General features: G+C 35.7%; 1 protein-coding gene across 5 annotated transcripts in view; it reads right to left on the reverse strand.

Moving 5' to 3' along the window:
* RFX3 (regulatory factor X3) overlaps positions 1-17,413 on the reverse strand; it is a 364,760-nt gene that overhangs the window by 15,181 nt on the left and 332,166 nt on the right. For 4 of the 5 annotated variants that reach the window (XM_037798627.1, XM_037798629.1, XM_037798626.1 and 1 more), the window contains one exon: positions 10,988-11,141. In XM_037798627.1, coding sequence (XP_037654555.1) covers positions 10,988-11,141 — 154 coding nt within the window. Of the gene's footprint in view, positions 1-10,987; positions 11,142-15,299; positions 16,780-17,413 lie in introns of those variants that run through there. The other variant, XM_037798630.1, reaches the window with a different exon arrangement.

Raw genomic sequence — 17,413 nt, forward strand, 5'->3', positions numbered from 1 at the left:
CAGGTATTTCCACTGACCTAGGGACCGTGATCAGGAGCAACTGATAGACCAAATAGTTGAAAGCTTTAACTAGAAAAAATTACTTACTTTTAGGGCAGTCTTTACACAGATTCAGACAAAAGTAATGCTTAGGTCTCATACTGGAGAACAGTTCTGACTGCAGTGGTAACAGCATGTAGGAAAGAATATATATATATATATATGTATATATGCATGCATTTTACTAGTTTATTCCAATGAATCACTTGCTCTAGGAAAGATCTTTAAGACTATCACAGGCACTAAGTATAGATGACCATAAAATTCTTTGAAGCAGTTTCTATCTTATGACTGGCATGTCTCTTTGAGACCAGCGTTTTCACTTAAATACCATAAATTCTATATATAATCCTTTTTCCAAATTTCACAGATATACTTAATAAATTTTTCATTCATTCCTACTAGTTAAGATTTAATTCAAGTCTAGCTATGAATGTCTAGTTAGACACAATTATGTTTGTGTTTCATCCCTAATGTTTTCATTTTTTTCCTAATTGACTTATTTCCTCCATTCTATTTTTGTTGGCTGTGTTTTCCATAGCACTGAATTAGCTTACCTCTGATTACCGCTTTAGCTATATCCCAAAGAATGCTTTTGGATTCTTTGTGATTCCATGAATCATTTAACTCAATATTCAAAAATTGTCTATGGGCTATGTTTCCCTTTACAATACAGTTTTATTAAAGCCTTATTGTGCCTTTATTTTAACCATTTTATTTCAACTTCTAATTTCATCTTGGTCTGGTCAAAAAAGCAATGGAGTGATAGACTAATTGTACACATTATTATTTGGATTATCAGAGTAGAATCAATTTTTAAAATCTAACCCAGAGTAGAAAGCAATCAAATACAGTCATCCTAATATACATAGCTTCAGAAATTTATATACTTATGGAAAGGAAAGGGGAAAGAAATGGAATTAACAACAATTATGTACCTGTTATGTGCCTGCCTCCCTGCCTGCCTATCCACTCCACCTACCCAGCTACCTATCAAATTTAATCTTCACAAAAGCCCTGTGAAGAAATTGTCCATATCCTTATTTTGGGGATAAGAAAACTAAGACTCAAGAGGGGATACATAACTTGACCAGGCTGCAAAAGTATTACATGGGAAACATGGAATTTAAATTCTGGTGTGAAGCCTGGCATGGGAGGAACAGCGCAGGAAGTGCAGTCAGCCTGACCTGGGTGTGAATCACAACTCTACCACTATCAGTTATGTGATCCCAGACAAGCTAAACTCTGAGCCATGGATTTCCTTATATGTGAATAGATAGGAAATATGCTCATGATTGCAAAAGGACCTAGAATCATACTCTATCAAGTCACATTGTCTTCAAAAGTCACTTTTCAAAATTAGAATTGTACAAACAATGGTGCAAATGCCACTGATAAAACCCTAGATTTCCCATTCAACCATGAGGTCATAGAAAAATCATTTCAAAACAATATGCCTCCAGTAAAGTAGGGCTATAAGAGTTTTTGCCTGGGAATGGAAATGTACCTTAAACTCTGTCTTACAGTAAGGTTGTAGGCACTACAAACTCCATCTAGCCCTGGAGTTGGAGGTTGATTTATACACTGATCAAGCCATTTATGACATCAAGAGGAGGGCAGGGCTGAGCAAGGATTGTGTGTGTGTGTGTGTTCTGAGTGTCTGTCAGGATGAGGGGGATCACATAGCTGGAAATAGCTAATATGAGCTCAGATGAACACCGACATGGAGACCCTGGCCTAAACAACTGCAACTGTGTTTTTGCTTGCTTCTCTCTGCTCTTCTAAGAAGTCAATGAAGGAATAATCTTTCCCCACAGAAGCAGTAAGATTGTTCACATGCAGATTTGGAACTTCCTGACCCAAATCCAATCTTTTCAGCACTTTATAGTTAGCTTGAATTTGTAATGTTCTGAATTTTACAAATCATATATAGTGGGACAATCTTCTATATTAGGATTAGGTAGTGGCAACTACTTTGGATGCTTTAAATGGTGGTGAGAAAGTCTTGAAATTTCAACTGTAAGAGGTTTCAGAGCGTTATTAATTTCTTTAAATGTCTCCAAATGAGAACCAAATTAATCAAAGCATTTTACAACTGAGGAAAAAGTTGCTGACTTTAATTTCCAATTTTATAAAATTTGAGACAGATTAGTATTCCGTTTGATAAAAATCTTGTGTTCCCTGTTGTTTTTTTCCTGCAAGTTTACTTTTCTGTATATTTCCAAATATATTCTGTATATTTCCAAAATTTTATTGCAGGTTGCTAAGAAATACAAGATTTTTGGCAGTTTGTTTTATACCAACGCACACCCTACCGTGAAATCACTGTTGGTCCTGCTCCTGGGGCTAGCCGGCTCTCCCGGTGATGTGTGCTGTTGAATCCTCATACACAAGGAAGGATATTTTCATCATGACTCTAACTGCTCAGGCTTTTTATTGCCCACCCCTCCCCCACCCCCCAAACACAGCAAGGCATGTACCTTTATATTGGTTTTAAAATCTCTAAGAAGTACTCATGTGTGAGAAGTAGTTATGTAAGTAAGATTACAGGCCTAAATTGCTTTTGAGGGGAAGTAGCTTCAAAACCAGCAGCACTCAATACCATCCTTAGACCCAAGCAGGAGCTGGGGCCTCTGTCTGGAGCCCCACACTTTGGAGAGGCTGGCTCTGGCACTCCTCTGGCCATGGCCCTCCCTACAGCCTAAGTTCACAGGGCCAAGTAGACGTGCCCTCTTGGAACTGTGCCCTCCATCCCAGACGATACTTCTGTTTCCTGAGACTCTAAAATTCCCCGCCCAAAGGCCTTGAGTTTACTTGCAGGCCTGTGCAGATCTTTTTTCCAGGTCTACCCTTCAGGGGAAAGAAGGGACAGCTGACAAAAGGGCAACTATTCGCAGAGGCTTGAACACTGGGCTGAAGTAACCATAAGAATGAGCACAAAGCTTCTCATGGTATAGGATGGAGAGCGAAGTCAGAGAGAGGAGCCTGAGAATTTTAAATTCTAACGTGGCCTTCCAAGTTGTTATCAAGATATATGCATCAAGATAGGTGGACAGAACAGATTTGTTTGATTCATAACTTAAATATTTAGACATATGGTATCCTGGGTCCTGCAAATGTCAGGGTTGGGCCTTGGCAGCATATCCTTTACATAAGTAAAACTAAGGGTGGAAGAGAAAGAACCTTGAGGCTCCTAACTTAAGACTGCCTTTTACATTAGTCAACAGAAAGCCATGGAATTAGTCTGTTATGTCAGAGGAGTACTTCTTAATTTCTTTTAAAAAACTCTCTTCTTGGAAATCATTATCACTCCACTGGAAAGACAATGGGGGCATGTGTAGAAACATGTTCTCTTTGTACCAAGAAAACCTTTACAAGCATGAATCAGGTCTGAATTACTTGTACTACCATCACACAAGGCCCATATACTTGTAGAAAATCCCTAATTTTTATAACACATTTTATAGCAGTATAGTACGATGATGGTATAAAGTAAAGTAGAAAGCAATTCCTGTGAATTTAGGAACTTGCCCATCTCAAACAAAGGCTATTTCTTTAGTCAGCAGGACCAGCAACCACCATCTTCAAGCGTGGCCACAAGCGAAATACAGAGAAGTCTCAAAGCCAGAGCCACTTGGGCCAGGCACAATATAACAGAGTGTAAAAAAGAGGCCAGCAGGTGGAGCCGTGATGCTTAATCGATGCCTGGGAATCTACACATAGCTAGCTCCCTGGTGGAGACTGCCCAAGGAACAGAGCTACCAGACACTCTTTTCTAAACAAATAGCCCAGAGGTGGACTTCGCTGAAGAGGACTATGTGCTGAGATTTCTCTCTTGATGTCTACAGTGCCTATCTTAGTTCTTGAAATGTTTTAAGAACTCTTGAACTTCTATTTTCTTCTCTTTCCACACTTCCAAACTCTTTAGGAAAATTGCTCTCTAGCTGAAAGCACTTATGAAAACCCAACTTTGTACAGAGGTTCTCGAAATATTACTGGCAGGCACATTCTGGGGAGAAGGTGCACTTCTTGGCCTAGAATCTTTATTTTCCTGAGTAAAGAAATCTGGCATAACAATTATGAAATTCAATGAGAAGTCCTGTAAAATGGTAATCTGTACTTCCACCATTCTTTTGTATTTCCTTGCATGGATATTTTTTGAGTATCTGTTGGGAGATTGTGTTTGGACCACAGTATAAGCAAAATTCTCTCCATTCCCTGAAGAGGATGAGAGGAGAGCTTATGGCCCAGAGCCAGCAGGGAAGGAAACCAATACATGAAGTAGATGAGCAGGGATCCCAGAGGGACAGGATTGTGGCCCAGGCCACTGAGTCAATAGGTTCTTTTTTCAAATGCAGGGAGAAAAAGGAACAGAATGACAAACCAAGGAAAAGGAGGACAAAATGGGAAAACTCCTATAGAGCCAATTCTTAAGAACCCAGAGGATGAAGGTGCAAGAGAACGTCCTCCTTCATCTCTCCTCTGGAGGGTCACTTTCATAATTCATTTTCAAGTTGTGAGAAACTGTGCCAATGTAGGGGAGCAGATTTACAGCTAAAACTAAATTACAAATTCTAGAAAACTAATGTTGACTTAGGTCTCGTCTGTGGGTGCATTCAGAGGAGTTGAAGGGTGTAATTTGCTGTTGCTGTTTTCTGGCAAATATATCTTTCCAGTTACAATTTGCTTAGACTAATAGTCCATTTAGCTTGCATATTCTCAACATCTACTAACAAAGAGTGGAAGGGGAAAGGGTGGCAGGACTATCAAGATGCATCCTATTAGGCAGAGGAAAGAAGCCCTGGAACAAAGTAATGAAAGCTTATATGCTAGACACCTGGTTTCTCGCTGATCATGAGTGTGTGAGTGTGCGCATGTGCACATGCATGTGCATTTTGGAAAGTTGTACAGTACAGAAAAAAAAATTAGTCCCTATTCGTAAACTGTTTACAAATAATTTATATAATGAAAAATTAAAATGTGGATTAAGCCTCTTTGGCTATTTAATATAGACAGTTAAATGTTCTAAAGTTAGTTCTATCACTTGCTAGTCTGATATTGGGCAACTTTCAGCCTCTGTTTTCCTCCATGCTAAAATGGCGATACTCATACATTTTTTCAAGGTTTCCAGTGAATATGAAATGAGAATTTAAAACACCTAGTACATGCTTGTCACAAGGCCAGTCCTCAATTAGGAAAATATTAACACAGTAAATAATAAGCTTTACTATAAATAACAATAAACAATATACCTTTGCCACATATTCCTTACATTTTCTAAGCTCCTCCTGTTCCAAGATGCTTTTTTCCCTGCAAATGATCTTACCTGTGATGCGATTCATTCCTTTAAAAATATTCCATAACATGTTTATTATTCCACAGGCACATTTTTCAGTGTACTCCCAGTTGCCCTAGAAAAATGCTCACTGAAATTTTTCTTTGGTTTGATTTTACTTTAACCATCCATGTTTATTTACTACAATTGTACTTCTACCAAGTGGAACTCTTTCACTGAACTTTATTCCAAAAGCTTGCCTGTTTTACTATTATTGCTCTTCTCCAGTTTTTAAGTTTTGAAGATTTTTTTGTTTTGAATATATCAATTTTGATTAAGACATTTTTCCCTTGGTGGTAAATCTGTAGGAGTTCTTCAATTTTTTCCCTCCAAATATTACTGAAGAATCTTTTCTATATTGATATTCACAAATATCAAAAGCATCTTTTGATCCTATTTTTATTTCAAAAAGCTGGCTATAGAGGTATAGCTTAGATACAATGTTAAATAATATAATCAAGTTATGATATATACATAAATATAGTTAATAGATTAAATATAAAAATGTCAAGAAAATGATTTTAGGAAGTAATCAAAATTTTATAATATATTAATGGACTATGTATTTATTAAAGAGATAAAGCACATATACCTTAAACTCCCAATTAGAAAGATTCCAAATAGCCATATTTGGATATTCAAATAAAAGGATATTTTTCTGCTCAATTTTCCTTATCAGAATTGCATAGTAATCCTTAAGATCTTTTCTTTTAATTTAACAGGTGTGCAAACAGATACAACTTGTTTATTTTATTTTATTTTATTCTTACTCTCTAAATCTCAACACTGCCAGAAAGCCCGTGGGCACATTTATAATATTTAAATAAAAATCCAAAAAGTTGTACAAATTCTAGCAGTAAATGAATCCTGTTTCCTTTTTATCATCTAGGCAAAAAAAAAAAAAAACAACAAAAAATGAAACTCTGGAATTGCAAATACTTTAAATAATTTACTAATTGATATTAATATAGTAGCATTAGAAGGAAATTTAGAAGAAAGCTTTTGGGAACAGTGATGCGGTATTCAATTTGAGGGCCCCATTATATGGCAGTTTTCATTTCAACAATTTAAATGATAGTGTTACAGGCATGCAAAAATATTTTCCTCTTGTATACTTCGTTTATTTGTAAAACATGTATTGGCCTCACATGCCCGCTCAAATAATTACATAATATTAGTTTAAAAACTCATTTACTGAGTTCAAAAGAATGAAAAGATTAATTGTTCTTCAATTACTTTAAAAGAAAGCCCTTTTCCTTGCTTCTGGGTATTTTTAGCTGCCTGATACCTCTCCCCAAACAAAACGCCCATAAAGGCAAAAGGAATGCCCACCAAAGTTTGTGACTATTTTCCAGGTTTTCCCTCAATGATTTCTAAGCTTACTACCATCCTGCAGCACGTAATAAGGCTGGCAGATAACAATAAGGACTCTGGTGCCAGATGCTTGGCTTCAGAATCTGATTTCACAAATTAGTAGCTATGAGACCTTGGGTAAGTGACTTGATGGCTCTGAGTCTTATTTCAACCCCTCTAAAAGAGGGGTAATGCTAAGTATTCACTCATAGGGCTGTTGGTAAGTTAATATACCTAAAGCGTTCAGAACTGTGCCTGGCACATAAGCACTATGTGGGCACTAGCTATCACTTGAACTGGCTTTCGATCCTAATCCAATTCTGTTTTTGTTTGTTTGTTTGTTTGTTTTTGTTTTTAAATTAGAGAAGTTGAAGAAAGGCCAATTCTGCCTCTCGTCTGTTGGATTTGACAGTCTGTATTTGGTCTCCCCTGTGCTTGAACCTCAGATTTCCCCTGGAAACTCCCCTTAGCTGTACTCCCTCCCATCACAGGCAGGACCTGTGCATGTTTCCCTCTGCCTGCAGGGGATTTCAATGAACTTTAGCCTGAATTTTCCTCCCACTAAGAACATGAGCACTTCTGGACACAAGTGCTCCACCCCCTACCTCCAGATTCTCAGTATTTCCACATAGTTAAATTTAAATCCTTCTGTCCTTTAGATCTCACCGCAAACACCCTTTCTTTGGGGAAGCCTCCTCTGACCCTCCCAGGCTACATTAACAGCCTCATGCTTTAAGCTCTCTAAGCTCCTTTTAATTGTTATTTATAGCATTTTTCAGAATTTTTAATTATGTAAAAATTAGGTGATTATTTTAAAATATGCTTCCCATACTAAAATGTAAGCTCCTTGAAGGCAGTGTCCAAATCCATTTTGTTCATCATCATATCCCAATCATTACAGTGTTTGTCTAAAGTATGTGCTTAACAAATATTTGTTAAATAAATTAATAATTTACTTCCAGGGATGAGAAATCTAGGTTTCACCGTAAGTGAACACGATTTGCCCAAGATATACATGACAAAACTAGAAGAATTCCACTCTTCTTACTTAAAGTCCTATATTATTTCCACATGAAGATAGGCATTAAATCTCCAATCATAAAAATCATACAAAGAATAAAGTAATTAGTAATACATAGGTTCTAGAATGAAAAGTAAAACTACAAAGAGAGCATAATAAGAGTATTTAAGGTAGTCTGAGGAAATTGGACCTCCCTGAGGGACTGATATTTAAGACATTAAGGATAAATATGAGTCAGACTGGGCAAGGAGAGGTGGGCACAGTGTTCCAGGTGGACAGAACCACTTACACAGTGGCTCTGTGACAAAAAGGCTTGGTGGATAAGAACAGAGAAGAGGCCACCATGACTGCACAACAGGAGCAGAAAGTAGGAGGATGAGGTTAATCAGAGAGATAGGGCCAGATCATACACAGCCTTGTAATAAGGAACCAATTTTTTTCTTTAACAGCAAGGGGAAGCCACTGAAGGGAATTAAGTAGGGAATAACACAATCAGCTTTGCATTTTCATATGATGATACTGACTGCAATATAGGGGGTTTGGGAAAGAGCAGAAATTTTGCACTGAACCAGGGTTGGGACAGTGGAGAGAGTGCAAGACGGATAGATTTGTGAGAGTTTTAAAGACTTCCACAGACTTACTAATCACTTGGATACAGGGGTCAGCACAATCAACAGGGTGCCATTTACTGAGAAAGGGCCGACAGTAGATAGATCAAGAGTAAATTTCACTAAATGTGTACTATGGTTTCAAAAAATGGTGACAATTTTTATTTTTATTGTGTTTGTTGCTGTTACTGATTATTGAAAACCACTTGCAGCTAATTGAAAATAATGTGGTTTTTAAGGATTTCAATGAACTTTAGCCTGAATTTTCCTCCCACTATGAACATGAGCACTTCTGTACACAAGGTTTGGGAAGGGAAGTCACCCAAGGAGCTAAGAATACAACTGACCTTCAGCATACGAAAGCCTTTTTTATTTCCAATCTGGTTTCAAGGATAGCTAGGATAACATGATACGGCAAATATAAGCAAACAGCTGCCTTCTTTCTTGAATTTCATTCTCCCTTTCTCCAGAATCAAGAAATTTTAGATATGAAAACGTGACCAAGGCCAACAGGTCTATCAAGGCCACAGGTGTATGAGGCACTAACGTTGTATGGGGAGATCAAACCCACAAAATTAGCCTTAATTGGCCTTCTGGACTGAATAATAGATGAGTACAGGCAGCTTAAAGGATTTTCCTACAAGTTGAGCGAGAGGGTAGAAAGTGAAGAAATCAATAGGTGTGCTGAGATTTTTGATCTTACAGAAGGCATTTTATACCTTATTTTTCTCATCTAGATTTGATTCATATCATATCTTTGTCTCCTGCAGCAATCTGTCATATACATTTGCATTGTTGACATGAAGTAAAAAAAAAATAATGCCTTTTAGGATTATGAGTTTGCCATACTGGCTACGTAGACCATTTTAATGCTGGTGAGCTGGTACCGCCTGTCCAAGCATATGAGGAGTTTGCCAAGCCTCCCCACTGTGTGATCAGCTCATGTCCATGCCATTGTTCCCTGGATATGCAAGGGAAGCAAAGACTGCACATCAGGAATAGTCACATGGCATTAATGAGGATCCCCGATATCATTATCCTGTTCACCCTGTTAAAGAAGCCCCAGAGAATATGAGGTGGATGGCAAATGTGTTAAATAATCAAAAAGTCATGCCCATTTATTTCAGAAGTTTTGAACACTGAATTGAGAAATTTTACATTTACCTACTCTACTTGCCAACTGGGAATTTGGAACCCAGGAATCTATAAAAACAACTAAAGAAAGAGGTAATGAGGGGAAGACAAATTTAAGGAAAGTCCAGGTTTTTTGGTCACATGAGGTTCTGCCTACAATTTAAAAGCTACAGCGATTTTTGCTTAATCTCATGCAAAAATATTTGGCATCATTTAGGCACAATTATCATTGGAGAATATCATACAAACACATACAGATTATTATACACCAGGGATTTTAAATAAAAGGATAAGAATAATATTTCAACTGACATTCTAAAAAAGTTTGATATGTTTTTAATTTATACTAGAACACTTATGGGGAGGTCCTGATAAGTATTTTAAGATATCTTTAATTTATACTTTTATTATTGTTTTATTGAACTTAGACAAGTATCTAATTTTATTTATACTTCCTTTTTTAAAAAAACACATATGCATAGCATAAATATGAACATGTTTTCTTTGCTGCTTAATATAATTTGGGTAATTTGTAATAGTCTAACCTGGTATAATCCAGTAAGATATGAAATATCTCAATTCAATATAATGAAATGAGCCAATGCTGAATTCATTTGAGCATTTGCATCTATCCCTCAATACATTAACCAATGATTGTTTATATTAATTTCAGAGTTTTAGCTTTTTGACACTTGCTGAAGACATTTTGATTACTGTCAGAAGAAAATAGTGATTTCCAATATATCTTTAGTAGTTAGAAGCATAGTCTCGAAGATCAGACTGAGTGTTCAAAAGAAATTTTCAACAATTCCTAGCTTTGTAACCATTTAATCTCTCTTTGCCCAACCTTCCTGCATGAACCTAAGATGCTTAACTATAAAACAAGACAAATAGTACTTATCTCAAAGAGTTGTTATAAATGTTAAACACTTTATTACATGTAAAGCACTTAGAAATACGTGTGGCATTCAGTAAGTGCCCTAAAATGTTAGCTACCACCAATACCACCATTGCCACCACCACCATCACCACCGCCACCATTATTATTATTATCCTTCTGAAACAGAAAATTAATTTTGTTCTTGGACACTGGAAAAAGAATCTACAAAATATATATTTAACTTTTTTCTCTGTATGTCCTAGCCCTTAGCCTTACTAGAATCATCAATCTTTCTTATTTCGCACTCAATAGTTTTTTTTCAATCAATTAGCTCTCCAATTTTTCTTTTACATAGATACCACCTTTATAATATATCAAAACATTCCATGAAGTTTCACATGATGCAGTCTATAATTTTAGAATCCTTTGATTAGGAAAATAAATACGAACAGAGGAATTTAAGGACCCCTCGGAATAACTCCACAGTCTTTCCAGAGGCTAAGGCTCACAGGTTAGGAACCACTGCTTTAATCAATAATTAATATATTCAAACTGAAATGTACGTCAGGTTCTTTTTTAAAAACCCAGTGGGTCATAGCTCTTTCAGACTCTCTTACCTCGCCCATGACTGCAATGGGTGTCTCTCCTGTTGCCTGGGCAACACGATGTTCTACTAAGTAGAACATATACTCGTCGTAGAGTAGACGAATCAGGTGGAAGGAGCCGAAGCTAGCAGCACTGCGTAAAGTTAAGTCCCGAATAACCATCGAGCTGTTCCAAGAGAAAAGACATATATGCAACCAATATCAGTGACCAGGATTAGAGATCAACCTACTTTTCCTCCTAAAAGAAGTTAGGGACCTATAAGGTTGGAAGAGCATGAAACCTGCCCTGGAACAATTTCATTATTGAAAGTGGTTGGCTCAACTGGCTTAAAGGGATCCTAAGAAGGTAATCCTCGCTCAGGTTTAATCCTTATTAGAGCTACACAGGTTCGCACTGGGAAAAACCATTTTACTACCATAGGCAAGTCTGCTTATTTTTCTAAACTCACAAATGGGTCAGAATGGAATAAAAAAAGATTTTGAAAGGCAAACAGCTCATTACCACCAAAACGAAAAGAAACTCAAAGTGAAATTCTTATCGATGAGTGGTTAACATTAACACTGTGACACCTCTCAATGATAATGACCTTTGGGATACACTTTGGAAAAAATATGTATTTGTGCCAGGCAAAAGTTACAAAATATACAAGCAACATTTCCAGATGTGGCAATGTAGAAGGTAAGGTGAGTATAAGCACAGAGCCCTGCAAGTTTTGTTGGAAGGCAAATTGATAAAAGTGATTCCTATTTTCTTACTGATTTCCATTTTAATTAAGGTTATTTTCCAGTAGAAATATGTATAATAAAATCAATTAAGAATGCATATCTTTGAATAATGTGAATGTTTAATTCATAAAATTTAAATAGTAACACTAAATATGAATGATATTATTAATAAAATACTAATAAGTCCATTATATTCACAATGGAAGTAAAATAAAATTTTGGCCTCACTGAAGACATGCCAATCATTCAGCTTGTCCATGCACTTCAGACCTCTTTAATATCTCTTATAATCAGAGTGATTTGTGTGTGTGCATTTTCCAACTTTCATTTAGCTATCTTCACCACAGATTTTTGGCCTGGGAACATTAAAACAACCATTATATTCTCGGATAGAAGGAAGAGAGAGATTCTTACAAAGAAACAAGCTGATATTACAAACTTGTTTGGCAATGAAAATTATAAAACTTCAGGCAAATGTACTGTAGTTTTCTGTTTCATTTTCAATATTGTTTACATTGAGGCTACTAATATCTCAAATTTGTACATTCAACTCGGCAAACAATAGATCATCACTGTACACCTAGATTCTGATTCTGGCTCTTCATTAACTGACTACTGACCCCAACCAAATCATTTCCCTGAGATTGTTTTTCTTTTTAGGTGAAAACAAAAGCAATATTTTTGGTCTTATCTACTTTGCAGGATTATTTCAAGGATAAAATGAGTTAAAGGATTTGAAATCAACTTGTGAGTGAATAGAACACTGCTTAATTTAAATAACTGTGATTACATTATACAGAATAGGAGAAGCTGAGCTTCTCATTCTCATTTGGTAATGGCAGCAAGAAAAGGGTGTTACTATATGATAATGGTAGCGGACCTCTCATTTCTGTGGATCTGTTATACCAAAAAAAAAAAACAAAAACATTGGTTTGGAGTCATATTGTGACCTTGATCATAAGCACAGCATTCAACTTTTTTAAGGTTCAATTTTAATCTGAGGAATAAATGAGATAATCCAAACTTGATTATGTGAAATAAATAATTGTGAAAAAAAATGTGGGAACAAAATAGATTCCCTGGATTGCATGTCTCTTGCTGAAGAAAAAGAACAAATATTTGGTAACCCATATGGCCCCTCTTCACAATTTTTTTTTTTTAACTCTTTAAAGAAATTTATTCAATTCACAGTGATATCCATTGAACAGAGTCAGCAAATTCCACCAGATAAAACTCACACACACATGGGTCCCAGGTAAGCCACAACACTCCCCCGAGGAAATCAGAGGGCAGCCAAGTTGGGGAGGGAAAGTGACTGTGCTTTGCTTTGTGTTCTGTAAGGCTCTTTGGTCCTAGTTGATTTTCTCTTGCTGTCCAAATAAAACTTCCCTTTCCTATTCAGTACACATATCTGGGTTTGGTATCTGACCCAATGGGTTAAGAAAGGGAGGCAGCCAGGAAATTATACCCATGAAACTGTGGTTAATGCCTGCAAACATCTTTTTCATTTATAGTTAGTGGATTTATTTCAGGCACTAGGGGAAGAGGACTTCCACTACCTTAAAGAAGATCCCAATAACAGATACAGACATGATTTTAGGGCAAGTTAACAAAATCAGGGCTTGAAGCACCACACCACTCTGCTGCATGGTATAGTGTCCATTTTTAGCACACTCCTGGGTGCCAGATAAACTCAAGTTTAGCAGCACCCCCAAAGAAGTCTTCATACCAGCGGGCAATGGGGAAGAGAATGGGGAAGAGTGGAGAGGAGTCTCAGGGTGGCATAATGTTAGTAACCCAAAACATTCTTTGAAATTACCTATATTACCACTTGTTAAATTGTGCTTTGAAAGTTATCACCTTTCTGTATATATGCTTGTATCAGGGGGAAATAACTGAAATTGTGGAACTGTACCCATGGCATTCTTTGAAATTTGCTCCCTAATTACTTACTGAATCATACTTTGAAAGTTACCACTGTTCTGTATATATGTTAAATTTCACAATAAAAATTGAATTAAAAAATTAGAAAAAGAACAAATATTTAAAATAAGCCTGGAGAAGATAAATGGCTAACATACAAAAATAACTCATTTAAAATAAAATAAATGCAAATTAAAGTAAGACAGAACTCTCATTTACTGCTTTTGCAAACATAAATTCACAAAATCTTTGTTGAGGGCAATTTGGCAATATTTGTCAAAATTTAAAATGTCCAATTCCTTTGACCTAGCAATTCTAATTCTAGAAATTTATACAGGTGAGCAAAGATTGTTTTAATTGCAGAGCTATTTGTGCTGGTAAGAAACTAGGGGGATAAACTCTGTTAGTAGGATGCTGGCTAAGTAATATATGGTTTATTCATACATGGAATTTTATGCAATAGTTAAGATGAAGTAGACATATAATCAGTAACATAGAAAGCTGTCTATGATACAATATTAAGGTAAAGAAGGAAAATGTATTTCATGAACCCATTTACATAAAAACTATCTTTAAAACATCCTTTTCCTAAATAAATGGGAATGCTGACTACTTTACTAGTATTGAGATAGTACATTTCATTAAAATGGTATCATTCTAAAAAAGTTCATATCCTTTAATCAGAAGTTATCTGAAGAAATATGTACAATTTTATACAAAGATAATATTACAGTATTTTTTCTAATATTAAAACACCAAAAACCTAAACGTGCAAAAATAAGGGAACCAAGAAATATTTAGCTTCTGAGACATATGTACAATGGAAAATTTTGACATTAAAAATTATGTCTCTGAAGATGTCTAATGACAAGAAATGCTCAAGATGCAACGTTAGCACCATCCATTAACAAAATTTTTCCATCATCACAAATAGAAACTGTACAATTTAACTTGGTAGCACAACATTGAAAACACAATTAACAGCACTGAATTATGTATCTGAATGTGGTTAAAAGGGGAAATTTTAGGTTTTATATATATATATATATATATATATATATATACACACACACACACACACACACACGTTACTAGAATAAAGATTAAAAAACAAAGCATAGGACCCTAATGTAAACAGCAAATTACAGTCAATAGTACAATTATTATAATGTTCTTTCATCAACTGTAATAGATGTACTACACTAATGCAAGTGTTAATAATCGGGGAGGGGTATATGGGAACTCCGTATATTATGCATGATTTTTCTGTAAATCTACAACTTCTCTAATAAAAAAAGAATATGAATAGTGACAAAAAAGATGCAATGTTACATGAAAAATGTTAAGGGAAAAATATAGGCACTAAAACTGTGGTAAACAACTGAATCTCAATTTTATTTAACAGCAAAGTTAAACATTTTACCAGTGGTTATTTGCATCTAGTAAAATTATAGATAATTTTAGTTTATTCTTTGTATATGATATGTATTTTGCAAAATTTCAAATTCAGCACAATTAATCATATAATCAGAAAAATGTTTATTTAAAATATGATATTCATTATCACAAAGGAAAGAATCCTGGTCAGTTGAATGAAGATAAATAAGTCTTTGCAGGGAAAAATATCACACATACAGAATGAATTCTTTATACATTTCATTCCTTACATATTTCTAAATTCAAATTTTAGGTCTTTATATTTCCCTTAAGATATTATAACCCTGAAATCACATAAATGTTCATGTTGACAAGAAGTTTTCTGGTATCATTATAGAAACGCAAAGTCAATTATTTTTTTCCAAGAGAATTCACATTTATGCATTCAACCGATATTTATTGTATTCTTTTCCTGTACCAGGGTCTTGTTCTAGAACAAGTCAGACAAAATCATGATTTCAACAAAGCTCATTAAATTCTAGTGGGAGAGACAGTCAATATACACACAAGCAAATATAAAATCTAAAGTTAGTGATAAATCCTATTAAAAAATAAATCAGGGTAAGAGGCTAGAGAGTGACAGGGGCAGGATTTTTAGTTTAGGAGTCAGAGAAATTCTTTTTGAGGAGGTGATATCTGAGCAGAAATTGGACTGAAGTAAGGGAGTGAACCATGTGAACAAACAAGTAAAGTTTTCCTGGGAGAAGGGAGAAAAATGCAAAGACCTTGAAATAGAACCATGTTTGATGTATTCAAAGAACAGCAAGGAGACTAGTGTGGCTGGAGGACAGCGAGCAAAGAGAAGAATAGGGTTCTGGGAGGTCAGTAGGAGCTGGACTATGGCCTGTCTGCCAGGTCATGACAGGCCTTCAGATTTTATTCTAGGTGTTCTGGACACTTTTGGAAGGTTAAGCAATCACCTTGTTTCAACACAATATGTACATGTAATACTAAATTTTGTTGGAAAATGAAAAATAACCTGCTGACCTACCATTATAACACCTGGTTATTTTTTTAAACACTGACATGCATGTCATGAAATTACTGTCACATGTTTAGAAAAGAATGAATTGAATTATATTATTAATGCTATGTCTACTTTATTCTTGCTGTCTTGGGCCTCTGCCCTACACGCCAAGTATTAAATAATGCAATTAACAGTTTAATTGGAAACCTATTGTCCAATTCAGAATTCTGTAAGATATGTTGCAAAATTGACTCCATTGAATTTCATGTTGCTAAGTTACCAGGCATTCAACTCCTTTTAAAATCACAGTTGTAAACGTTAATTATTTTATAATGGATGAGAAACACCTTTGTGTATTTATCTTTCTAACTCATGGTGTGGAAATTGAAACATATACCCTAACACTTGATACTCATGGCCTCTTCATGTATTTAGGGATGCATCACATCCTTCCTTAGGAGAAAGGTGAGAACATCACAGCTGTGACCTCCTCATGAACTCGCCCTCTGAACAGTACTTAACAGTGGATTAAAAAAGAGCACCACTCCTAGGAAGAATCATACATTTCCAGTTGTAGGCAAACTAGCTTCTCTGAGCCCTCTTCAAATCACTGTATCAAAGCTATACAGTTTGCTCTTTAAAAAGGGATATTTGGGTGGCCCTTGGGATGGCTCCGAGTAGGGCTCTGAGAAATGGACCACAAAGCTTCTCCATTTCACCCCAAGAAAGAGGGTGATATTTTTTTCACCTCCTAGGAAACAAACAATAGCATTAAAACAGGTTAGTCAAGGAAATGTCCCCCTTCATAGGAGAGGATATTCACTGCTACGTACTAATTGCTGCTAACATGATTCTCTGCCAGTTCATTTAAAGTATATTCATTGCAAGTAAATATATACATAGAATTTTAGAAATTATGTAATTGAGTATCTGATGCCAGAACATGAAGAACATGTGACTTCCAAATTCTTATTAGAAACCAAAAGTTTTAAAAAATATACTATGATTCTGCTTCTCTGATGGTCTGTGAAAGCAGTTTTCATTACTCACTATGTTCTTATGCCTCAGTAAAAAAAAAAGTTCAGATTTTAAAGGCTTTTAAGTTTCTAAGTCATTTACTTTGCCTACCAGCAGGAGGTATGCAACTGCCTGAATACGCCTTTCCTTCTGTGGCCCTAAACTGTATGCCTTCAAGTCTTTTTGAAATGAAAATAATAACCATAATAGTGTCTAATAATAACAAGCCAATTATCCTCAGCTCAGGGAAGACAGAGGGCTAGCAAGTGATGATCTATTGGGTTTGTATATCTGCAGAGAACAAGAAATATAAGCAATTTTCTCTCCTTTCAAGATACCTGCAACAGATCTCTGAGGAGACGAAGGCT

The sequence above is a fragment of the Choloepus didactylus genome, chromosome 10 (assembly GCF_015220235.1).
Source record: "Choloepus didactylus isolate mChoDid1 chromosome 10, mChoDid1.pri, whole genome shotgun sequence".
Lineage (NCBI taxonomy): Eukaryota > Metazoa > Chordata > Mammalia > Pilosa > Megalonychidae > Choloepus > Choloepus didactylus.